This window comes from Sciurus carolinensis, chromosome 14 (genome assembly GCF_902686445.1).
Source record: "Sciurus carolinensis chromosome 14, mSciCar1.2, whole genome shotgun sequence".
In the NCBI taxonomy this organism is placed as follows: Eukaryota; Metazoa; Chordata; class Mammalia; order Rodentia; family Sciuridae; genus Sciurus; species Sciurus carolinensis.
Genome location: NC_062226.1, coordinates 12,025,461 through 12,052,760, shown reverse-complemented (window position 1 = coordinate 12,052,760; position 27,300 = coordinate 12,025,461). Strand labels below are relative to the sequence as shown.

General features: G+C 37.6%; 1 protein-coding gene across 1 annotated transcript; it reads left to right on the top strand.

The window, feature by feature from the left end:
• The first annotated feature begins 613 nt into the window (after window positions 1–613).
• Window positions 614–26,922, top strand: LOC124964333 (olfactory receptor 50-like). Its single transcript, XM_047524435.1, has 3 exons — window positions 614–1,108; window positions 18,864–19,788; window positions 26,876–26,922. The coding sequence occupies exons 1-3, from the start codon at window positions 614–616 to the stop codon at window positions 26,920–26,922; spliced, it is 1,467 nt and encodes a 488-aa protein (XP_047380391.1).
• Window positions 26,923–27,300: the final 378 nt, after the last annotated feature.

Genomic DNA, 27,300 nt, shown 5'->3' with positions numbered 1-27,300 from the left:
TCCGTGGCTGGTAGCTGAAGGTATCTGTTTTCATCATCTAAGGGGCTAAGTCAGGGCAGGAGCAGAATTTTCCTTCAGTAGAATTATTATATTTGTTCTTATGCACATGATTCTACTACTCTCTATGTTAGAGTATGACAGACAGCTCTGTGTAATTTATCTTTAACTGAGTATGTATCCAAATTTTGGGATGTGAGGGAAAAAACAAAACTCTAGGTAGAATTATTTCCTCAACATGATTCTCTAATTTCTGAGAATAAATTGGATGAAAAACATTTCTCTCTTACTGTATCTTTAATTCTCATTAAGTCTTGCTGGTTAGCTTCATTTTCTAACTACTCATAGATGCCTCAAGTTTGATCTGAAGATTATTCAGATATAAGGGTTTGTCCAAAGATGTTGTAGTGTTTCCTGGGAGACAAAGAATGTCTCCCGCTCCCCACCCCCCAGGAATTCATCACTTATAGTCCGCCCTTCTGGCAAAAATCTTGAGACGTTCAAAGTAAAATGCATATAATGATTATTCCAAAGTCATGTTTTCATTATGTAATAGTCAGAATCACTTCACTTTTTCACATTTCCATCTTTTTCATCTGCAACAAAAGAGAAGAGCATGAGGAGGGAGAACCAGAGCAGCGTGTCTGAGTTCCTCCTCCTGGGGCTCCCCATCCAGCCAGAGGAGCAAGGTATGTTCTATGCCCTGTTCCTGGCCATGTACCTGACCACGGTGCTGGGGAACCTGCTCATCATCCTGCTCATCAGGCTGGACTCTCGCCTCCACACCCCCATGTACTTCTTCCTCAGCCACTTGGCCCTCACTGACATCTGCTTCTCCTCAGTCACAGCTCCAAAGATGCTCATGAACATGCTGACGCAGACTCAGTCCATCTCATATGCTGGGTGCATTTGTCAGGAATTCTTTTTCTTATTATTTGCAAGTCTTGACAGCTTCCTTCTGACCTCAATGGCCTATGACAGATATGCGGCCATCTGTCATCCCCTGCACTACACCAAAATGATGAGACAGAGCCTCTGTTTCCTGCTAGTGGTTGTGTCCTTGGTCTTGTCCTTTGCCATTGCTCTTGTGCACACCCTCCTCCTAGTCCGGGTCTCCTTCCTCAGAGACAACACTCTGCCCCACTTCTTCTGTGACCTCTCTGCCCTACTTAAGCTGTCCAGCTCAGACACCACCATCAACCAGCTGGTTATCCTCACTGTAGGATCAGTGGTCATTACCCTGCCTTTTATATGTATTCTGGTCTCTTATGGCCACATTGTGGCCACCATCCTGAGAAGACCATCCATTCAGGTGATCTGCAAAGTCTTGTCCACATGCGGCTCCCACCTTTCTGTGGTTTCCTTGTACTATGGAGCAATTATTGGACTCTACTTTGTCCCCTCATCCAGTAACTCTAATGACAAGCATGTCATTGTGTCTGTGTTCTACAGTCTGGTGATTCCCATGCTGAATCCCTTCATCTACAGTCTGAGGAATCGGGATATGAAAGGAGCTCTGAGAAACATCCTCAGGAGAGGAGTGTTTTCAGTGTGATGGACTTTGTCACCCCTATCACTGCTTACAAGGTTTTCTCATTCCCACATATGTATCATTTCCTCTGAATTACCATTTCTCAGTGATTATCTGTTTGTTTATTGGTGGCACTTGGGTTGTACTCCGGGGTTCTCACATGCTGGGTAATCACTCTGCCACTGGTTACATCTCCAAGACTGTTTCTCAGCAACTCCTGATGTGATCTGACACTCTTTGTTCAGCTGTGGTTCATTGGAAATCCTGTTCTTTTCCTGTCTGTTTGTCTTGTTAATCTTAAAAATGTTCTTACAAACATACCAGTACAACTTCCATTTCTAAATATTTCCTTTTTATAATATATCCTTGTTCTAAATACATTGGAAATTTTTATAGTCACTGATTTTGTCTTTTCCCCACCCCTTTAGCAAAACATTTTTTTCCCTGAAGATATCTAAAATTTTTCTTTTGGTAGGTTCATTTTTCACTTTTGGGTGTAGTTTTATACTACTTTTTGAATTTATTTCTCTTTGCTTAATAAGAAATGTAGTTTTATCTTTGTAATTTCATTTCTGCTTATTTATTTATTTTAATTGGTACAAAGAAATTGTACTTATTTATGTTGTCCAATGTGATATTTTGGTACATGTATACTTTGTCATGTTCAATTGGTGGTGAATCTATTTATTTCCTCAATTTTCACTTTTTTTTTTTGTTCTGAGACACTCAAAACATCTTTTTGTACCTTTCTTGAAGTACATAGTATATTATTATGCCTATTCAATATACTGTGCAACAGAAGAACTTATCCTACTGTCTAACTTAGTACCCATTAACCAACTTTCCCCACCTCTTCTTCCATCTTTTCTCCCAAACAGTTGGTAATTTTCTTAACTTTTTCCTAATATTTTTTAACTTGTATTCTTAGAGTAATGGTATCTAGGCACATAATATTCTTCTCAAAGAGAGTGTCCCTTGGACAAATTGAAGGAGATGACTTTCTGTAAAAGGCCAACCCAGTGGTCTACACAGAATGGGCGCAGGACTCACGTGGTGAACAGCAAGCGGACTGGAGTCCTCCAGACCCTGCGGGGGCCACGTGGGTGTGAGGCCGGGCACTGAGTGACGGTTGTTGAAAGGCCCTTCAGGTGGTGATGTTATGTGGGAGATGGGCCCATTCCAGCAAGGGGTTCAGCCTCTCTGGCTGGGGACTGGAGAATGGCTGGGCAGGAGGTCAGGAAGTCCAGGCACGCACGGGGCTCAAGCAGGTCTTCATTTTAGTTTAATCCAACTATATTGTTTCAGTTTAATCCAATCATATTTTATTTAGAAATGAAAACAGTTACTTCCTAACCCAACTACATAAATGCAGGGTTCTATGTTTCCATCAGAAATGGACAAGTTCTATCTTTAGTCCTTGAGAAACTGCCTCTGCTCCAGGAAAATTTACTTTAACCCAATGCTATAAGTTGATTACTCCGACAGATGTTTTGTATTACTTTAACTCTGGTATTTGGAATAAAGGAGGAAATTCAGATTTAAGGGAGGTTTAGTAATTAGCCTTGTGCTACAAAGTTGCCTATATTTAGTTGAAATATATTCATTTTGGGTATGAGAAGTCAAAACCTATTTGAGACCTATTAACCACTTGAGAATTTTTTCACACCTGAACAGTAATTTAGACATTTTTGTTGGAAATTTTACTTTGATCTTCAAGCAAATATTGAAATAACATAAAAATAACATGCATAAAATATAGAGTTTAACTACATGTATGTATATCCACAATGTTGTAACATGCATGTATTTATGTGTTCTTCATATGTGAGGTATAATTTACATTTTAAATAATTTTAACAGAAATATTCACTTAATAATATATAGATTTAAACAAGAAAAAAATGCTATTGAAGCCCCTTCCATCTTCCTCTTCTTTCTTGGAGGTACCCAGTAGCTCCACTGTTTTCAATACTCCCTTATTTCTCAGAATTTTAACACTTCTGCAATGATCCATAAATTTTGTCTACTCTAGATATACATATAAATGAATAACTATGTGTGTTCTGCTACATTTGACTTTTGTTGTCTTCTCTTGCTTTGTGAAATTCATCTCTACATTTTCATCTTCCACTGTGAAACTGTAATAAACTTATCTGCTGTATTTTCATGGCCATTTTTGTGTTTACTTTCAGCAGTTTGCTATTATAAGCAATGCTAAACAAACATTCTAGTGCATGCACATATCAGAGAGAATTTGTAAATTTTATGCATGAGAAATACTAGATTGTAGGGCATATGCATATCTTATTTAACTATCATTGCTAATTTAATTATGTTTCTATTAGTGCATTATACTTAAACATAATATGGGGGTTCATTTGACATAATCATGCCAGCATGGAATGTAATTTGCTCTGCTGCACTCCCCAGTACTTCCCCTTTCCCTCCCCTCATCCCTCCCCATTCTTCTTCCTCTACTTGTCTTCCTTTTTTATATTTTTAAAAATTAATGCCATATGTATATATGCATATATATTTTATATGATATATAACATATATAAAACTGAAATTCACTGTGGTGTATTCATACATGTATATACCATGATTTGGCAAATTTCATTCCACCATTCCTTCCTTTCCTCATTCCTTATTCCTCCCTCTATACCCACTTCCTCTGCTCCACTGTCCTTCCATCTGTTTTCATGGGATTCCCAACTCACCTTCCCCCATCCCTTACTTTGATCTAATTTTCCCATAAAGAGAATATATTCAACCCTGGACTTTCTGAGCCTGTCTTACTTTACTTAGCATGATTTTCTCCATTTTGATTCACAATTTTACCAGAAAATATCATAACTTTATTCTTCTTTATGACTGAGTAAAACTGTATTGCTTACAGATACCACAGTTTCTTTATCCACCCATCTGTTGACAAGCACCTGGGCTGATGGTTCCATAATTCAGCTATTGCGAATTATGCTGCTATAAACATTGATGTGCATTGTCTCTATAGTATGCTGATTTTAATTCTTCTGGATAAATACCAATGAGTGGGATAACTGGGTCATATAGCAGTTCTATTCCCGTGTGTGTGTGTGTGTGTGTGTGTGTAAGTTCCATACATCTTTCTACAATAGCTGTACTAATTTTCAGTCCCACCAACATTGTATGAGTGTACCTTTCCCCCATCCACACCAGCATTTACTATAAATACTAAAAACAGCATGGTATTGGTGTGAAGGCAGATGCAAAGATCATTGGAATGGAAGACACAGAGACAAGTACAAATAGATATAGTCATCTGATATCTGAAAAAGAATCCAAAAACATGTTGGATAAAAGATTGCATTTTTAACAAATCGTGCTCAGAAAACTGGAAATCCATATGTAGAAGCATGAAACTAGATCCATGTCTTGCGTTCTGGACGATCAACCCAAAGTGAACCTCAGACCTAGGAATTAGGGCAGAGACTTTGCAACTGCTAGAAATAAACACAGGCTTTACACTCTTACACACGGGCACAGACACCAACTTCCTTATGAGACACATAAGCTCAAGAAATCACACCAGAAAGTGGGGTGGCATCAAAATAAAAAGTTCTTATACAGCAAAGGAAGCAACTAAGAGCATGAAGAGAAAGTCAACAGAGTGCAAGAAGAATTTTGCCAGTTGTTCCTCCAACAGGAATTTAATATCCAGAATATATAAAAAACTAAAAATTCTTACTGCTCAATTCCCCCAATTAATAAGTGGGCAAAAAATATGAAAAAAAATGTTCAATGCTTTTAGCAATCAGGGAAATACAAATAAAAATTACAGCAAAATTACTCCAGCTAGAAGGGTAATCACTGCTAAATTCTACTACAAATGGCTATACTAATAAGTTGGTCTAAAAAGTCTACACAGTGGGTGATCCCAACTACATGACATCCTAGCAAATGCAAAACTATAAAGATAATAAAATGATCAATGTTTACAAAGGGTTTGATGTAGAGGAAGGGGAGTGATGAGTGGGTAGAATGAAAGAGGATTTATAAGACAGAAACAAAACTAAGATGGGAGCAAATGATCTTTTATGGCACCCTGATTTTGGATACCTGTTCCTATGTATTAGTCAAAACCCACTAACCAACCATCAAGACAAACAATAAAAATCCACACAAAACAAAAACAAAAACAAAAAGATCTTTCATCATCGAGAGCTGTATATGACAAACGCAGAACCAAAGTTAATAAGAATGGGGAAATGCTGAAATCATTTTCTCTACCATCAAGAGATTTTCTACTATTTCCACATTTTCTACTATTCAATAAACTGTTAGAAGTCTTAGAACAGAAAGACAAGAAAGAGAATTAAAGGGCATCCAAAGACGAGAGGAGGAGGTCAAATAGCACAATCTTATACATAAAAAACCTTGGAGCTCTATTTAAAACCTTTTAGAACTGATAAAACATTCCATGAGGTTGCAGGATACAAAATTAAAACAAAAAAATTCCTTGTTGCATACCAATAACAAAATTGGTGAGAAAGAAATCACAAAAGATTCCCATTCACAAGAGTGAAAAAAATAAAACAGCTAGAAACAAACTTAACATGGGAGCAAATGATCTCTATAATGGAAAATGGAAGCCACTGGTGAAGACACAGGGAGAGAAGGACAGCACATGTTCTTGGACTGGAAGAATTGATACTGTCAAGATGGCCATTCTTCCCAAAGCAATCAGCAAAGTCAGTGAAATTCCTGTCAAAATACCAATCATGATCCTCACAGAAATTGAAAAATACTTTCCTAAAATCTTATGGACTCACACAATCGCCAAACAGCCAAAGCCATCTGGCAGAAGAAAGGCCAAAGTAGAGGAATCACAATTCCTGACTTTGAAAGGTACTACCAAGAAGTAGTAACCACAACAGCATGGAACTGGTAATAACTAACAAACAACAGAAAACAATAACAAAAAACAGACACATCCACCAACAGGACAGAATAGAGGACCAAGAAATAAAACCAAGGGAAGCCATTTTTACAAAGCCCAGATCTGCTGAGCTCAGTGGTGTAGCAGTCTCCAATCTCACCCAGACTCCAGCAGTTGCAGTGAACAAGTTTCCTGTGAACTTCAGCCCTGTGGCCCAGCTGCTTGTGTGGCTAGAGCAGGTCCTGTCTCTGCCCTTTGCTAGAATAGTGGCAATGGGAAGATGAGGCCCATTCATGACACCCAGAGAATAATGCAGTACATTTATCAAAACTATAGTTCCAAGTCCCACTCAGGCCTTGCGAGCGCCAGAGCCCATGTGTTGCTTCATCTCCACAGTGTTCATGGAGCCCTCCTGCAAACCAGTGTATCAGAAAGGAGATGCAACCCCCCACCACTCTGTTTTTAGGGTAATTATGTTCCAATGAAGAAGGAACAAGAAGAGACAGGAATTCTCTGTTGACCCTACAGATAAAGGGACAAACTGGTTAAGCTATTTATCAAAGTTTCCCTCCAGTGGAGACGCTTTGCCAGCCCAAGCTCAGTGTTCAGGCCCACTCAGTGTCTGGGCAACAGAGTGGGAGTGGTGGGTGAGTGAAGCAAGCTTCTGGAAGACCAGGAAAAGGCACAGAGCACAGCACCCAGGCAAGGTGTCACAGGTGAGCAGTGTGGAAGGAAATGCCAGGCCTCTGACTCTGTGTTCTCCTCATGAACCCTCTTCTGTCTCTTCCAATTGAGGACTCTGTACCAGTACTCAGAATGTCTGTGAGTCCCTGAACTTTATTGTTCTAGAGCAGTTGGTGGCCTCCATGTAGACCAGTCTGTCTGGTTTGAACACAGGACACTACTTCCACCATCTCCAGGCCCAGCTGAAGCAGTGCCAGAAGGTAAAGAAGACTGGACCAATGCAGGTGAGTATGTAAGGATAGGACAGGCTGGGCCCCGCTCGAGCGGATCTAACGTCAGCCCAGGAGTAAGTCATAACCTCAGACCAATTCCGTGGGATGCCTTTGTCTGGTGAGACTACCTGGAGGTGGAATTTTTGGTAACAGGCTCAAAATGCAGAGCAAGGCTCCAAAGTCAGCTGTTGAGGTAGAGCCAGCTTCTTCAGCAACTCGAGTCAGCACCAGAGCTATAATGACAGAGCTGGAGTCACTCTCAGTTCAACTACCAGCTCCCTAGAGAGATCCAGATCCAGATCCAGATCCAGATCCAGATTCATTATTGAGAGGTAGGCTGCCGCCTCCAATTGAAGGCAACATGTTTCAAGATAGAACCACACACAGCTTCAGGTCTGACACTAGCTATGGAGCTAGAGACAGCTTCAGTGAAAATCCTAACTTCAGTGCCAGAAATAGACACCTCCAGAAACACATGAACACACCATTAACCAAGGAGATTAGAGGTCACTCCTGGGCCATATTGTCTTGGAAAGAACTCAAAGGAACTCACTAGAGTGATGACAATACTTTAGTATTGGTATGTATTTGCCAAAATCAATAAGCTGGCTCATTAGTATCTGAGTATACTGTTGTGTTTATATACTTAAAATAAAACCATTCAGAGTAGCCAAGTTATTGAGGTGACCTAGGTGTCCGTCAGTACAAGAATGGATAAAGGAAATGTGGTATCTGTACACAATGGAGTTTTACTGAGCCAGAAAGAATGAAGTGTGGCAATCACAGGGAAATGAATGGAACTGGAAAACATCATGCTGAGATTAGCCAGACTCAGAGAGTCAAGGGCCATGTTTTTTCCCAGATGCAGAAGTTGGAGAAAGAAAGGGGAAAAAGAAAGAAAGAAAAGAAACCTCATGAAAATGGAAGTAAGAACAGTAGAGAAAGGGAATCAGGGGAAGGAGGAATGGAGGGATGAGGAGGTGTCGGGGAATGAAACAGACCCATTTATGCTGTGTGCATGAACAAGTGTATCACAACAAATCCCACTGGTAGGTATCTTAGCTCCACCAACAAAAATATATACCAATAAAATTGTGGGACACCACAAAAAAGGAGACTTCAATCTCATTTCATCTTTATGAGGTAAAATCAGTCAAGAGTTATTGTGGTATTACAGTAAGAATAAGATTTACTTTTAGAGGGAATGACTGGGAAAGGCATTATTGATGATTATTTTTCAGGCTGATAATTCCTTAGTTGCATCTCTCTAACGATAATATGTCAAGTTATGAACTTCATTCATGCTCATTTCTGTCTGTTATACTTCCATTAAAGGTATTGATGGGATGAACATGTGGCTCAAAATGAGCAAATTATATTACATGCTTTTATGAATATGTCAAAATGAACGTCACAATTATGAAAAACTGCAATGAACTAATAAAAGCATAAAGAGTAATATTTATTTTTAATGTTTTAATTAGTGCATTATAGTTATTCATAATAGCTGGGTTCATCTTGACATAATCATACATGTATGTGATATAATTTGCTCCATTTCAATTGAGAAATATTTATTATTAAGAAAACACTGTTGGTTTCTACTCTCTCGTTACCCTTCATGAGAAAATGATTAGGCTGAATTTTGTGGTTTTGAGTTCACTGATTTTTTTTAAGTTTTATTCCTACATTCACACATACCTAAAATATCTACATATATTTACACATACATACTCATGTACACACTTTGGATTGATGGGCTGCCATAACAAGATACCAAACACTGAGTTGGTTTAACTGAAATTCAGTTGCCCAAAGTTTGGGAGAGTAGAAATCCAATATGGAGATTCCATCTGATTGGTTTCTTACTGAGGGCTCTCCCTGGCTTCCTATGTCCTTATATAGCAGAGGAGAGAGTGAAAAGAGAGAGAGAGAGAGAGAGAGAGAGAGAGAGAGAGAGAGAGAGAAGAGCACCAATGTCTTTTCTTAAAAGGTCACTAATCCTTGAGTCAAGCACCTATCACCCGCCATTTGCCTGCCTCTCGCCTGTCCATTACCTGCCTTACACCTATCCATCACCCAACGCACGAGGTTCACCTCCTGATCATCTGACAACAGTCAGCAAACTGATCGCTGACCACCAGTGGAGCACCAGCTGCCTGCTGTTGCCTGGAAGTTCACTGTTACAGTACCTGCAGGTTTGATTACACGTGGCTGCCGCCATTTTGAGACAACAACCAGGCCCCTTAGGACCCCTGGCTGGAATGACTGAGCCCCATCTCCAGGATCCCTCAGCCTGACCTGCCTCTGGGGCCCTCACATCGACTGACTGCTCCCTGCCTCCAGAACCCCCAGACAAATTGACTGCACCCTACCACCGGGACCCCAGACTGACAGATTGCAACCGGCCTCCAGGATCCCACAACCACACCAAACACACCCGACCTCCAGGACCCCTGCCTGACCAACCGCATCCCGCATCCAGGACCGGACCTCCTGCTGACCACAGCCACACCCCGAAATGCAGCTCCCCATTTGCAAAAACATTTCGAAGCCAGAGCGGCCATCTTGGCTAATCCTGGAAGCCATAGCTCCGATCTTTAAGTGGGGCAAAACCCATCCTGAGACACCTGCTGGAGGCTTGAAGCTCATTGTCAGGTACCTCTCATGCATCAGGCTACTGAAGACTGGGAGGTTTCATTACTATATGACTGTTATACTGTAGATTTTCTTTTTCTCCTTATTGAAAAAATTTAAGTTTTTATTTCTTTACTTTTCTTGCTCTCTTTTCCTTTTGTTTACCTGTTCCCTCAGAGTCTCTTTCTCCATTTTTTGCATGCTAACATCCAATTTCTTTTGATTATATTCTCACCCTTTCTGTTATCTAGAACTTCTGTATATTCTTTTCTTATCCCATTAACAGCCACATTATACATCCCTCTGCATCCTCTTTGTCCTCCATTTGAAACTGAAGACCTTATTGCAAATCTGTTTGTTCTACTAAAGATAATATTTGAACTCATTCTGTTTATTATGACAATTTTGTTATTGTCCTCATAAGGGCTATTTGGTCTAGGATTGCATAGTGTCTGGATTGGGCACTGCTAATATTGATCTCCCCTTAAAGAAAGGGTTCTGGAAACCTATAGGGCCACTATAAGCCTATAGGGGGAAATCTGCAATACCCCAGATCTGCACTGCTAGAGGGGAATATACATGAACAACATGAAAAAACAAGGGAAGAAAATGATCCAAACAAATCTAGATTCTATATTAATAGAATCCAATGACAGTATGTTAGAAAAAATGTCAGAAAAGGACTTCAGATTATACATGATTAAGATGATTTGTGAAGCAAAGGATGAGATAAGAGAGCAAATGCAGGCAATGAATGATAATACTAATAAGCTGAAAGAACACCTGCAGGAAGCAAAAGATCATTTCAACAAAGAGATAGAGATTCTCAAAAAAAAACCAAACGGAAATCCTTGAAATGAAGGAAACAATAAACCAAATAAAAAACTCAATGGAAAGCATCACCAAAAGAATAGACCACTTGGAAGACAGACAATGAAGACAAAATATTTAATCTTGAAAATAAAGTTGCCCAAACAGAGAAAATGGTGAGAAATCATGAACAGAATCTCTAAGAACTATGGGACATCATGAAAAGACCAAATTTAAGAATTATTGGGATTGAGGAAGGCCAGAGAAACAAACCAAAGGAATCAACAACCTATTCAATGAAATTATATCAGAAAATTTCCCAAACCTGAAGAATGAAATGGAAAATCAAATATAAGAGGCTTACAGAACACCAAATGCACAAAACCACAACAGATCCACACCAAGGCACATTATAATGAAAATGCCTAACATTCAAAATAAAGATAGGATTTTGAAGGCCACGAGAGAAAAGCATCAGATTACATATAGGGGGAGACCAATACAGATAGCAGCCAACTTCTCAACCCAGACTCTAAAAGCTAGAAGGGCCTGGAACAATGTATTTCAAGCTCTAAAAGAACATGGTTGCCAACCAAGATTCCTATACCCAGCAAAACTAACCTTCAGATTTGAAGATGAAATAAAAGCCTTCCATGATAAACAAAAGCAAAAAGAATTTACAAATAGAAAGCCTGCACTACAGAATGTTCTCAACAAAATATTCCATGAGGAGGAAATGAAAAACAACAATGTAGGTCAGCAAAGGGAGGAACTACCTTAGAGAAAAACCACTCAAAGGAGAAACCAAGCCAAGTTAAAAACCAAAAATAAGCCAAATGACTGGGAATACAAATCATATCTCAATAATAACCCTGAACGTTAATGGCCTAAACTCATCAATCAAAAGACATAGACTGGCAGAATGGATTGAAAAGAAAGACCCAACAATATGCTGCCTGCAAGAGACTCATCTCATAGAAAAAGACATCCACAGACTAAAGGTGAAAGGATGGGAAAATACCTACCATGTACATGGACTCAGTAAAAAAGTGGGGGTTTCCATCCTTATATCAGATAAAGTGAACTTCAAGCCAAAGTTAGTTAGGAGGGATAAAGAAGGACATTTCATACAACTTAAGGGAACCATAAAGCAGGAAGACATAACGATAGTAAATACTTATGCCCCAAACAATGGTGCATCCCTGTACATTAAACAAATCCTTCTCAATTTCAGGAATCACATAGACCACAACACAATAATTCTGAGTGACTTTAATGCACCGCTGTCACCACTAGATAGATCTTCCAAACAAAATCCAACCAAAGAAACCATAGAACTCAATAACATAATCAATAACCTAGACTTAATAGACATATATAGAATATTCCATCCATCAACGAGCAGATTCACTTTCTTCTCAGCAGCACATGGAATGCTCTCAAAAATAGGCCATATGTTACGCCACAAATCAGCCCTTAGGAAATGCAAAAAAATACAGATACTGCCTTGTGTTCTATCAGATCATAATGGACTGAGAATAGAAATCAATGACAAAATAAAAAACAGAAATTACTCCAACACCTGGAGACTAAATAATATGCTATTGAATGAAACATGGATAACAGAAAACAGCAGGGAGGAGATAAAAAAATTCTTAGAGGTCAATGAGAACAATGATACAACATATCAAAGTCTCTGGGTCACTATGAAAGCAGTACTAAGAGGAAAATTCATTGCATGGAGTGCATTCCAGAAAAGAATGAAAAGTCAACAACTAAATGACCTAACATTACAGCTCAAAACCCTAGAAAAAGAAGAACAGAATAACAGCAAAAGTAGTAGAAGACAGGAAATAATTAAAATCAGAGATGAAATTGAAACAAAAGAAACTATTCAAAAAATTGACAAAACAAAAAGGTGGTTCTTTGAGAAAGTAAACAAAATAGACAAACCCTTAGCCACACTAACAAAGAGAAGGAGAGAGAAAACTCAAATTACTAAAATTTGTGATGAAAAAGGAAGTATCACGACAGACACCACTGAGATACAGAACATAATGAGAAACTACTTTGAAAATCTGTATTTCAACAAAATAGAAACTATCGAAGACATTGACAAATTTCTAGACACATACGCTCCTCCCAAACTGAACCAGGAGGACATACACAATTTAAACAGATCAATATCAGGCAATAAAATAGAAGAAGCCATTAAAAATCTACCATCCAAGAAAAGCCCAGGACCAGACGAATTCTCAGCCGAGTTCTACAAGACCTTCAAAGAAGAAATCATTCCAATACTTCTCAAAGTATTCCAGGAAATAGAAAAGGAGGGTACCCTATCAAACTCATTCTATGAAGCTAATATCACCCTCATACCCAAACCAGGAAAAGACACATCAAGGGAAGAAAATTTTAGACCAATATCCATGATGAATATAGATGCAAAGATCCTTAACAAAATATTGGCAAACCGTATTCAAAAACATATTAAGAAAATTGTGCACCACGATCAAGTGGGGTTCATCCCTGGAATGCAAGGATGGTTTAACATTCGTAAATCAATAAATGTAATCCATGATGTCAATAGACTTAAGGATAAGAATCATATGGTTATTTCCATTGATGCAGAAAAAGTGTTTGACAAAATACAACACCCCTTCATGCTCAAAACACTAGGAAAAATAGGGATAGAAGGAACATACCTGAACATTGTAAAGGCTATTTATGCTAAGCCCATGACCAACATCATTCTTAATGGAGAAAAACTGAAACCATTCCCTTTAAAAACGGGAACAAGACAGGGATGTCCTCTTTCACCACTTCTATTCAACATTGTCCTGGAAACTCTAGCCAGAGCAATTAGGCAGACTAAAGAAATTAAAGGGATACGAATAGGAAAAGAGGAACTTAAACTGTCACTATTTGCGAATGACATGATTCTATATTTAGAGGATCCAAAAACCTCCTCCAGAAAACTTCTAGACCTCATCAATGAATTCAGCAAAATAGCAGCCTATAAAATCAACACACATAAATCTAAAGCATTTTTATATGCAAGCGACAAAATATCGGAAAGGGAAATGAGGAAAACAACTCCATTTGCAATAGCCTCAAAAAAAATAAAATACTTGGGAATCAATCTAACCAAAGAGGTAAAAGATCTCTACAATGAAAACTACAAAACATTGACGAAAGAAATTGAGGAAGACCTTAGAAGATGGAAAGATCTCCCATGTTCTTGGATAGGCAGAATTAATATTGTCAAAATGGCCATACTACCAAAAGTGCTCTACAGATTCAATGCAATTCCAATTAAAATCCCAATGATGTACCTTACAGAAATAGAGCAAGCAATCATGAAATTCATCTGGAAGAATAAGAAACCCAGAATAGCTAAAGCAATCCTTAGCAGGAAGAATGAAACAGGGGATATTGTAATACCAGAACAAGTAACTGTGCAAATTTTACATGAAAAAAACGGAAAGACAGGGATTTCCTAAAAGACAAAATAAAAGGTGTAACAGTTCTCTGGTGCTGATAAACAACACTGATCAGCCTTCAGTCCACACGTGCAGATTGAAGTCTAACATGAGGATCCACATGGAGAAAGCCCAAGTTTTACAGTCATAAAAGCACTATCAAAAGACATTTAATATAATAACCTGTGAAAATATAAAGAACCTATTTGTATATTTGTAACAAAAAATAGGTACAAAGAAGGTGCTTTGCTCTGGAGATCTGTAAAGTCGGTCCACAGCTTGCTACCATCTCTTAGGAAAGTAATTATATTTACAAGACCACTTTAAAATTATGTGCAAAAAATTATGTACAATTACTAGCAAAATACACCACCCATTTTCCAACCCTTGATTCACACTGAGAAATAGTCTTTTAGTGATTCTTTTCAACTTTGATTTTACTTATGTTTTCACTTTTAGCTAAATAACATAATGCAGGTAAAATATATTTATGCTGAAAAAGCACTATTACCTTGGAGTAGGACCATGTTCCTGCCTGGTAGAGGCCAGAGTCCAGCAAATGTGCTCAGCATCTGTACAAATGTGCTCAGCATCTGAACAAATGTGCTCAGCATCTGTAACAAATTGAATTGTATTTGGTACAATTTGTGAAGCTGTAAAATTTTTAAAAATTAGAACTTTTTCAGAATGAACATATGAACATAGTAATTTCTGTCTCCAGTTGAACATGTGCAAGACATCTTTGGGGTACAAGTCTAACATCAAATTTGTGGTACACAATTATGCACATTATTAACTTAAATCATAATGTCACATTTTTTACTTTATTTCTCTTTTTAAATTTTATTTGTTCTAATTAGTTGTACATGATAGTAGAATGCATTTATACATTATGATAATCACATTGTTTTTGTTTTTTTGTTAAGTGATTAAGATTTAGACATCATTACCCTATGTACATGTATGATCACACGAATGGTATGAATCTACCGCATGCACAACCATAGAAACAAAAAGATGTTTCTATTTTGTGTACCATTTGTGTACAATGAATCAAAATTCAGTCTTTGTAAAAATATAAAATAATTAAAAGGAAAAAGTATTTCTAACTATACAAACCACTGTCAGCAAAGAACACCCTCAAACTTAATTTTTTTCAATATTTTGATTTAAACTGAAACTTACCACAGTTTTAACTTGTCTTTCTTTGATTATTTTTGAAGTTGACCTTTTTTTTTTTTTTTTAATTTGTTACTGGGGATCTAACCCAGGGTCATTCAACCACTGAGGAACTAGCCCTTTTTATTTTTTATTTTGAGACAGCGATCACTAAATTGCTTAGGGTCTTGCTAACTTGCTGAGGTTGACCTTGAACTTTCAAATCTCCTGTCTCAACCTCCCCAATCACTGGGATTATACGCATGTGCTACCATGCCTGGTGACCACTTGATTATGTGGTTCTTAGCTCATTTGGTTCTTTTCTATGAAGTCTCTGTTAATGTTATCTTTTTTCAATTTTTTATATCTTCATATTTAAGTATATATTACTATTAATATGTTAGCTGTTGTAAGGGTCAAGATTTGAATAAGACTCAGAGTGGTGGGAGAAACTTGGTGTGGAAGAGGATATCGATGAAGGTCTCAGAAACAGTCTCTGGTACTTGGAGAAATAGTAATATCATTTATTGTCAAAGAGATCTTTTTATCATACTCTTTAACCAATTGAGAAATCTTGCTCTGTGTGTGTGTGTGTGTGTGTGTGTGAGAGAGAGAGAGAGAGAGAGAGAGAGAGAGAGAGAGAGAGAGAGAGAGAGAGAGAGAGCAGGCAAAAAGTTTTGTGAACCACCAAGTTCCTAATAGCTGCCTGTCAATTATCACCATTCCTCGAAGGATGAACTCTCTTAAGGCTGCCTGAACTAGTAGTCTGTCCCCCAGGGGAACCAACAGCAAAGAAGCAATTGTATCTGGTTTGTCTTTAATTTGGAGCTGGGGATGGCAGGACTGCCCCCTGGGTCCTCTCCTTGGTTTGTAGAATTGAACTCACACCAATTTCCCAGGAGCTGTGAGCAAATGTTTATCAATGTATCAATTTTGTTTCTTTCTGAACTAATAAGTACTCTGTTTGTCACAATGGAACTGAATCCCTTAGAACCTCTACCAGTTTCACTCTATTTCAAGCCTCCTACAGAGAAATGGAAGAACCTCCCAAGGCTTGCAGCTGAAGGTATCTGAGCTCATCATCTAAGAGCCCAAATCAGAGCAGAAATAGAACTCACTGTCAATAGTATCATCGTATTTGTGTGTGAGTGTATGTGTGTGTGTGTGTGTGTGTGTGTGTGTGTTTCCAGTGTGTGCTTCTGACATTGTGAGTCTACAGTTTTCACATTAGAGTATGACAGACAGCTCTGCATAGCATAATTTATCTTCAACTGAGTACCTATCCAAATTTTGACAAGGCAATACCAAATCTCCACATAGAATTGTTTTCTCAAATTCTCTAATTTCTGAAAATACATTGGAAAAATTTTCTCCCCTTGTGTATCTTTAGCCCCCATTAAGTTTAATTGGGATATCTTCCAAATTTTTTTATAAATCTCTGAGACTTTCTTCATTTGTCCTGCCATAATCCAGGAGTGAAATGACCAGGAGATTTCATGTATCTAACCTGCTACAATAATCTATTTGGATTCCTGCAGATACTCTGAACTTGTTATAATCCCATCTCTACCCAGCAGACCGCAAGCTTTTAAAAATCTTTGTCGCTTCTTTACTTAAAACTTTACTCGATTGTGTTATTCCTCTGAAGATAGAGTTGAAACATTCTATTATGTCAGAAAAGGCTGATACACCATGGCCTGTCGATAATTTTCCAACCCCATGTCGTTCCCAAAGAGACCATAGTCTTCCTTTTCCTCTGTTCCTCAAATGCCCAATGTTCTCTCCACTTAACTAGAGTTCCCATTTTTATTTTCTTCACAAGACAGGCTCTTACCTTAAGGACTCCTTTTACAGAACACATACAAATCCACTTCTTGTCATGCTGACCTGTCATAATTAGAAATCTTTCAAAATCATGAATATACCTTTCCTCCAATTTTATTTCTAGGAATCTATCCAGTATACTAATGTCCAAAATGACATGGGAACAATGTTATTGATTACAATGCTACTGGAAATTGCAAAATAATAGAAAGAAGCTACACATCCAGCAGACAGGCACTGTTTTCATCCTGGTAAACTGAAAGTCATTAACATGGTGATGAACAATATAATTCAACATATAATTTATCTCTGATGACAAGAGCACAACAGAATTTTTTTTTACTTAGTGGCTGAAGAAAGTAGGATTTTTGAAGATGATTCCAATCAAGTTGGTAGAATTGGTATATTAATGTAAATGTTAGTTAACTCCTAAAATGAGTGATGAATCTCATCTTGAGATACCTGCCCAGTTCTCAAGTCAAAGACATTCAGATTAAATGAGTTATCTATGGAATAAGGATTTAGGGTTCTCTTTTCCTATTGTTTTTTGGTTGTTCACATGGATTCATCTAAGAAAAACTAAACTGAAAGAGAGAGGGGGAGATAAGAAATGATAGTATTAGTCATTCAAAAGAAAAGTTAGAAATGTGACAAGAAAAAAAATCATTTAAGAATCAGTGCTGCAAATCTTGGTTAGGTACCATGAAAAAGGTGAAGGTATTATTTGATAATGTCAGACAGACACAAAGAACTTCTTCTTCGGCAGATCCAGAAAGTAAATAGAAAAGTCAAGTATTCTCTGCCTTTCCAAGGTCTTGAAAAAGAAGGATTTAGTCTGAGTGAAGGAAATATCCAAGAATAAATTTTGAAAGAAAAAACCCTTTCTGCGCTCCCCCTCCCCCCACCACATTCCATGAAAACTCCTTTAGAAAGAGTAGTGGAAATTGAAAAGTGTGGAGTGGGAAAGAATAGTATTAAAGGAAGAACTGACAGACTTATATAAGTATGTGACCTGATATTTTATATTGTTCAGCAGAGTTATGAACTAAGGCGCTCATCTCAACCTGCTCTGAAGTCTCTATACCCTTATATCTTGGAATTCAAAACTGCTGACTGGGTTCTCCCATCTTGATGCAATCTGTGGAAATAAGGGATTAGCAAAAGCATTTTGCAGAGCCAACAAGTTTAAGAGAAGCCAACAGAGACAGAGATCATCTACCACATTTTGATTAACTAGTTCCTCACATGGTCTTCCAGGTAATTCTTTAAACTCATTTTTCGTAGTGGGCTCTTGGACTCTTCAGGTTTGATCCTGGTCTGTTCTGATGATCATTCCAATGTTTCATGTTTTCTCCAAAAATGTTGAGTTGGTGCCAAGGGGACAAATAGTGACTTTGTCCCTAGCCCCTAGGGTAAAAAAAAGCTCATGATATTCATATTAAAATGCACACACTGAGTAATTCAAAACCATTCTTTTGTTCCATAATAGTTACAGTGACTTCTCATTCTTTCCCATTTCCATCTCTTCATCTCCAGCAAAAGAGAAGAAGAGCATGAAGAGGGGGAACCAGAGTAGTGTGTCTGAGTTCCTCCTCCTGGGGCTCCCCATCCAGCCAGAGCAGCAAGGCATGTACTACGCCCTGTTCCTGGCCATGTACCTGACCACAGTGCTGGGGAACCTGCTCATCATCCTGCTCATCAGGCTGGACTCTCGCCTCCACACCCCCATGTACTTCTTCCTCAGCCACTTGGCCCTCACTGACATCTGCTTCTCCTCAGTCACAGCTCCAAAGATGCTCATGGACATGCTGACACAGACTCAGTCCATCCCTTATGCTGGGTGCATTTCCCAGGTGTATTTTTTCTTATTTTTTGCAGATCTTGACAGCTTCCTCCTCACCTCAATGGCCTATGACCGGTATGTGGCCATCTGTCACCCCCTGCACTACACCACCATCATGAGTCAGAACCTCTGTTTCCTGCTAGTAATTGTGTCCTGGGTCTTGTCTTTTGCTGGTGCCCTTGTGCATACCCTCCTCCTAGCCCGCCTCTCTTTCTGTGGAGACAACACTCTCCACCACTTCTTCTGTGACCTCTCTGCCTTACTCAAGCTGTCCAGCTCAGACACCACTATCAATGAACTTGTCATCTTTATTGTAGGATCAATGGTCATTACCGTGCCTTTCATATGTGTTCTGGTCTCTTATGGCCACATTGGGGCCACCATCCTGAGAAGACCCTCCATCAAGGGGATCTGCAAAGCCTTGTCCACATGTGGCTCCCACCTCTGTGTGGTTTCCCTATACTATGGAGCAATTATTGCACTCTACTTTGTCCCCTCATCTGATAGCAGTACAGACAAGGATGTCATTGTGTCTGTGTTGTACACTGTGGTCACCCCCATGCTGAATCCCTTCATCTACAGTCTGAGGAATCGGGATATGAAAGGAGCTCTGAGAAACATCCTCAGGAGAGGAGCCTTTTCAGCATGATGGGACTTGTCTTCCTTCTTAACTGGATCTGAAAACTTCTCAGTCCCACAAATGCATCATTTCCTCTGTGAATTGTTATCTGTTATTTGATCTTATTGTGGACTCTCTTTACACCCTGCATTTCAACGTATATGTAATTTTTCTAATTGTCATCTTAATCTTGAGAATTTGGGAAAAGATTCTTATAAACCCACCTGCACATTTTTTTTCATATAGTATTCTTGTCCTAAAAAACATTTAAATTTTATTGTAGTCAGACATTTTCAACTTTTTAAAAATAGGATTATTTGTAGAAGTTCATAGGGAAGATTTTTTTTCATTTTCCATGATTTCAAAGATATTTCTTGTGGTACACTCATAATTTCATTATTGCATTCAATTTTCTAATACTCATGAATTTATTTTTGTGAGGAACCTTAATTAGAAATATAGTGATGTTTGTTGTTTTAGCGTCTTTTTATTTTAATCCTTTTAAATTTTATTTTTTAACTGGCACATGAGTATGGTATATATTTACTGATTACTATGTGATGTTTTCATTCATGTATACAGTGTACAATGTTCACTTCAAGGAAAACATCTACTTCCCCATTTTTTACTTTTTGTTGTAAAAACATTTAGAATCCTTTCTCTACCATTGTTGGAATATGTGGTATTTTTTCATTATTTATAGCTACTGTGCAACCAAGCACCAAAACTTATTTCTCCTGGGTGTAATGTAGTTCCCGCTGACTAACCTTGCAGTTCCTCCTCCCTTCTCTTCCCTCCTGTTTGCAACTCCTAATCCATTTTTCTTGATTTTTTTTAATTGTGTTAGATTGAGGGCAACTAGGCACAAGACATTTTTTTCCTAACGTGAGTGAGCCTGCTGACAAACTGAAATGAGATGGCTTTCAGGAAAAGGCCAGCACAGTGGTCCAGATAGAATGGTCCCAGGACCCAAGTGGTAAACAGAAGCTTGACTGGAGTCTTCTCTGTCCTCGCAAGGTAAGTGGGTGTGAGGCACAGCAGTGAGGCTGGAGATGTTTCACTATGGCTTCCAGGTGGTGATGAGCCTGTAGGTGATCCATCCTCCTGATGTGATGGTTCGGCCTCTCCAGGCATGGCCAGGAAATGGCAAGGCAGGCATCAGGAAGACTAGTCCTCCTGAAGTGACTTCAATTAGGAGTTCGGCACAGTTCAATCCAACTATATGTTGTTATAAACCTGCCCAACTACAAGACTATAGTAACCTGTTTCCATCCAAAATACTAAAGTTTATCTTGAGTCCTTGAGAAACTGCCTCTGCTCAAGGCAAAGGTGATTAACATCATTTTAAAAGCTAATTATGGTAAAAAATATTTCTGTATTTATTATTTCTTTTAGCTCTAGTATTGGATAAAGAAAGAAATTCATATTTAGAGGGGATCTAGTAGCTACCTGTGTGCCAATAAGATAGCATTATTTGACACCATTGGAACTCAAATTACTGTGTGTGTGTGATGTCAGATCCTAGGACGTATAAGTTACTTGTATGTTTTTCCAATCTAAACAATATTTTTACTCATTTTACTAGAAATTTTGTTTGATATTTACAAATATATTTGTAAATAACACACAAACAAAATGACATTTAATGTACAGGTTAAATGCATATATGCATATATATGGTATCATATTGTGCCTATGTATGTATGTGTTCATAAACATGTGACATACCATCACATTTTAAATAATAATTTTTTTGGTACTGGGGTTTGAACTCAGGGGTGCTTAACCACTGAACAACACTTCCCCTTTTTCAGACAAGGTCTTGTTAAATTGTTGAGGCTGGATTTGAACTTGAGATCTTCCTGCCTCAGCATCCCGAGTTGCTGGGATTACAGGCATGCACCACCACACCCAGCTGATAGACTACTCTTTAAAGTATTCATTCATTAAGCAACCTCTAGGCTTAAAGGATGGGATAACTAACAATATTGTTGAATCACCTTTGATCCCTCCTCAGGTGTCTCTTCTTTCCTCCTGAAGAAACCCAGTACCTTTATTGCTTTCAATATCCTATTACTTTTCATTAGACTTTTTATACTTCCCCATTAATTCTTCAATCTTGCCTATTCCAGAACTGCATATAAATGAAAGAATATTGAATTTATTCAGTTTCCTTTTGCTTTTGTGATTACTGTTGTTCTTGTGAAAAGCATATATTTGTTTTTATCTTCCTCTATAAGACTATAACACACTTATCCTCTCAATTTCCAGTGGCCATTTTTTATTTTTAGCTTGCAAACAAATAGTGCTACAAACATTATTGCACTTGCATCCAGCGTGTATATGCAAAAATAGTCTGTAAATTGTATACCCCAAAGGACTACTGGGTTGCAGGGCAAGTTTGTATCCAATTTCATCATCACTACTAAACTCTTATACAAAATAGTTATACAAAAGGCCAGTCTTTAAAGACTACATACTATAGAACCCAACTATGTGACCTTCTAGAAAATGAAGAACAACAGAAAGAATAAAATGATCTGTGGTTACTAAGGGTTTGGTATAAGAGAAGGGAAGGGATGAAAACAAGGAGCTAAGGATATTTCGGAGCAGAAAATGTATTATGTATGTGCTGTGGCAGTGGATACATATCCTTATGCATTAGTCAAAACCAACTAAACAAACCATCTAAAACAAAGGAAATACCTGTGGAAACCAAAAGTGAAAAGCCTTCTACTGACTAGGAGACATTCTCTAAACCCTGAGAACATCCATCATTACCCTTATTGCTATAGAATTTCTTCATGTGAAATACATGATCCTGAATTTTTCCCTCTTCTTTATTAGGTCTTGGCCTTTTATTTAGTGCATTATTGTCTTCACATAATCTGCAAATTAATTCTCTCTCCATTGTTTATATTGCAAATGTCATCCATCTTTTAAAGATGGTTACATTCTTTTTTTTACCATTTACCAATGTCTTAGTTTTAATGTGCTTAAAGTTATTAGTGCTCCTGATTAATATTATATATTTGTTCTTGACTGAAAAGTGCTTATTTGAGGAAACCACCCCAAAAATGCAGTCTTTGTGCTTCCTAGACTACAAGAAAGGGATATAGTAATAGAACAGTCCAAAGGCTGGGGAAGATCGAACATCTTGGAATTTCATAAACAGTAGGAAAACCCCAGGGTAATCCTCTCAAGCACAATTTTATATCAATACCAATGCAACACACAAAACACACACACACATCTTGTGACTAACAGTTTATATGTGTAATATGAATGTTGGGAGTCAGGAAGCTTGTCATTTTAGCAAGTAGGATTCAATTGAATACTTTGAAAGGCATGAACTGACCATATTAATACTGAGTGATGAGAAACTGAGCTGTATGTCATCAGGAGTTAGAATAATAGATTATCAATAGCACACGGTTTGCTAATAATTCAACAAGACCCAGTTTTTATGGGTCATGTATATTTCCATCTTTGATAGAATTTTGTACTGGCATTGGCTAGTAAACCATATGCCTTGTACTGTGATTTAACTAAATATACATGAATTTCAAAAAATAATGACCTCCCTTGTCTTGTGTACCTAATGACACAATGCTCTGTTTTTATGTGAAATTTCAAAACTTTGCCTTCAGTATTTGAAAGACCTTGAAATATATAAAGTTGGTTATTTTAATGCTATTTGAAGTTGAAATTCATTTCAAAGTTTTTTCAAAAACTAATGAAACATTTCAAATTATTTAAATCATCATTTCTCTACTTCTGTACAAGGCCAACTGTATAACTTTTTAATTTTTGTGGAGGTATAGTTGTTTCATATACAGGTATACATCTATATGATCCAGAAAACTTACCACCATTTTTACGTATGCATTACTACCATAAGTCATAATATGCATTACTACCCTAAGTCATAATATGATTTAGGAAGATTAAATGCTAAACAATGTATTCACTATAACTCAACCTTTCTACTCTTGGGTATAAAACCATTAAAACTGAGTAAGTAAAAGGTACACTCATACATTGCTGGTGGAGTTGCAAATTGGTGCAGCCACTCTGGAAAGCAGTGTGGAGATTCCTCAAAAAACTTGGAATGGACCCACCTTTTGACCCAGCTGTCCCATTCCTTGGCCTATACCCAAAGGACTTAAAATCAGCAAACTACAGAGATGCAGCCACATCAATGTTCATAGCGCTCAATTTACAATAGCTAGATTGTGGAACCAACCTAGATGCCCTTCAATTGATGAATGGATAAAGCAACTGTGGTATATATACGCAATGGGATATTACTCAGTCATAAAAAAGAATAAAATTATTGCATTTGCTGGTAAACAGATGGAGTTGGAGAATGTCATGCTAAGTGAAATTAGCCAATCTCAAAAAACCAAAGACCAAATGTTTTCTCTGATAAGTGGATGATGATACATAATGGGGGTGGGTGGCAAAAGGGGAAAGAGAAGAATGGAGGAACTTTGGATGGTGTAGAGGAAAATGGGGCAGGAGGGGTCAGGGAAGGAAAGATAGTGAAGTGAGACAGATAGTATTACCCTATGTATATGTATGATTACATGAATAGTGTGAATCTACATTGTGTACAACTATAGAAATGAAAATGTTGTACCCCATTTGTGTACAATGAATCAGAATGCAGTCTATAAAAATTAAAATTAAATAAAATTTAATTTAATTTTTAAAAACTGTGTATGTCTACTCTCACCATTTCTACTCAGTATAGTTCTTGAAGCTCTATCCAAAGCAATCAGACAAAAGAAGGAAATTAAAGGGATACACATAAGAAAAGAAGATGTCAAACTATGTCTGTTTGCTGATGGCATGATACAATATCTAGAGGACCCCAAAACTCCACCAGACGACTTCTAGAGCTGATAAGTGAATTCAGCAAACTATCAGAGTAAAAGACCAACATTCACAAATCAATAACTTTCCTGTACTCTAGCAGTGATTCTTCTGAGAAAGAAATCAGAAGAAAACATTCATTCACACTAACCTCAAAGTAAAAACTTGGTTAGAATGAATCTAACCAAAGAGGTGAAAGAACTCTGTAATGGAAATTATAGAACACTGAAGAAATAAATTGAAGAAGATTTAGAAGATGGAAAGACATCCATGTTCTTGGGTAGGTAGAATTAATATTGCCAAAATGACCACACTACCAAAAGCATTATACAGATTCATTGTGATCCCCATCAAAATACCAATGGTGTTCTTCCTAGAACTAGTGAAAACAGTCCTAAAGTTCATTTATAAGAATAAAAGACCCAGAAGAGCCAAAACAATTCTGAGCAAGAAGTGCAATGCATGAGGCATCATAATACCTGACCTCAGACTGTACTTCAGAGCTATAGTACAAAAGCGGCAAGATATTGGCACCAAAATAAGCATGAAGACTAATGAAATAGAAGACCCAAAGACAAGCCCACATACTTAGAGCCAACTGATACTCGACAAATGTGCCAGACGATTATGTTTCAGGGGGAAAAGTTTTTATTTTTATTTTTTTAACTTTGAAGCTAGATCAAAAACTTTTCAACTGCTTAGGGTCAATATTCCATCCTATAAACACAGGCACTGACTTCCTTAACACGACCCCTAAAGTTCAAGAAACAAAACTAAGAATCAACAAGTGGGATGGCATCGAATTTAAAATCTTCTGCATAGCAAAATAAATGATTAAGAGAATAACGCTAGAGCCCACATAGTGAAAGAAGATCTTTGCCAGCTACTCCTCTAACAGAGAATTAATATCCAGAATATATAAAGAACTCAAAGATCCTAAACACACACACACCACCACTACCACCACCACCACCACCACCAAATAATTTAATCAACAAATGGGTAAAAGAACTAAAAAGACGCTTCTCAAAAGAAGAAACAAAAATGGCCAAGAAATACATGAAACGTTCAATATCTCTAGCAACCAGGGAAATTCAGTCTTTAAAATTAAAAAATAAATAAATAAATAAAAAACTATACTAAGATTTCATCTACTCCAATCAGAATGGCAATTATCAAGAATACAAATGGTAATAAAAGCTGGGGAAGATGTAGGGGAAAAAGTACACTCATACATTGTCAATGGGACTACAACTTAGTACAATCACACTAGAAAACAGTACAAAGATTCCTCAATAAATTAGGAATGGAACCACTATATGACCCAGCTCTCCCACTCCTTGGTATTTATCCAAAAGATCTAAAATCAGCATACTGTAACGATACAGCTGTTTAATGCTTACAGCAGTGCAATTCACAATAGCCAAATTATGGAATCAGCCCAGATGCCCATCAGTAGATGAATGGATTAAGACAATGTGGAATATACACACAGTGGAGTATTACTCGGCCATAAAGAAGAATGAAATAATGGCATATGTCATTAAATGAATGGAAATGAAGAGTATCATGCTAAATGAAATAAATCAGACTCAGAAAATCAAGGGTCAAATGTGGAAACTAGAACAAAGTAAGGAAAAGAAGGGGGATTGAATATCACAGAGATATCAGGAAGATCAGCGGAGTAGAAGAAAGAGTTTACGAGGGAGGGAGGAGGGACAGGAAAGGAAAGGAAATGCAGAATGAATTGAAAAAATCCCGTTATATGCATATACAAATGTACTACAGGGAATTCACCTTTACATGTGTGTGGAAAGCACCAATCAAGGATGGACACGTGGATGTGCCAGGGGAGACTCCGAGGAGTGGGAAGGAGTGGAGGGAAAGTGAAGCAGGGGATGGGGACTGAAATGGGGTGGGTCAGAGTCCATGCATGAGTCATTTTGTTAGGATAAAGCCAGCTACTATGTGTAAGTATGATGCTTCAATTAAAAAATAGAAAAAAACCTGAGTTTTTGTACTCAATAAATATCACTGAGGAGACTGTCCTTAGAAGTTTCAAGATAAATAGAATTACATAAATATTTACATAAAGATAAGTAACAAATAAGCCTTTTATTAGTCTAAACAACTCAGAATTGGGTTTGTTCACAACCACTATGTGGCCCAGTCTAGTCTTTTCTCTTTTTATAAGAATATATTTTTTTAATATACAATAGAACCAGGCGCAGTGGTGCATGCCTGTAATCTCAGTGACTCGGGAGGCTGAGGCAGGAGGATTGCAAGTTCAAGGTCAGCCTCGGCAACTTAGCAAGGCACTAACAAATGAATACAATCAGAGATGAAAAAGGAGATGTTACAACTGATACCTGACTAATGAAAAGATTGCTAATAACTGTTATGAACACATGTCTGACAACAAGTTGAAAACCCTGGGAGGAAATGGACAAAGTTCTACCCAAATTGAACCATGAAGACATAAAAGCCTGGACAGATCAGTGACAAGTAATGAGATCAAATTATTAATTAAAAAAAAGTCATCCAAAAAGAAAAGTCCAGAATTCAATAGCTTTACAGTTTAATATTACCAGACTCTTTAATGATTTTAGTTATGCATTATAGTTATACATAAAATTGGGGTTATTTC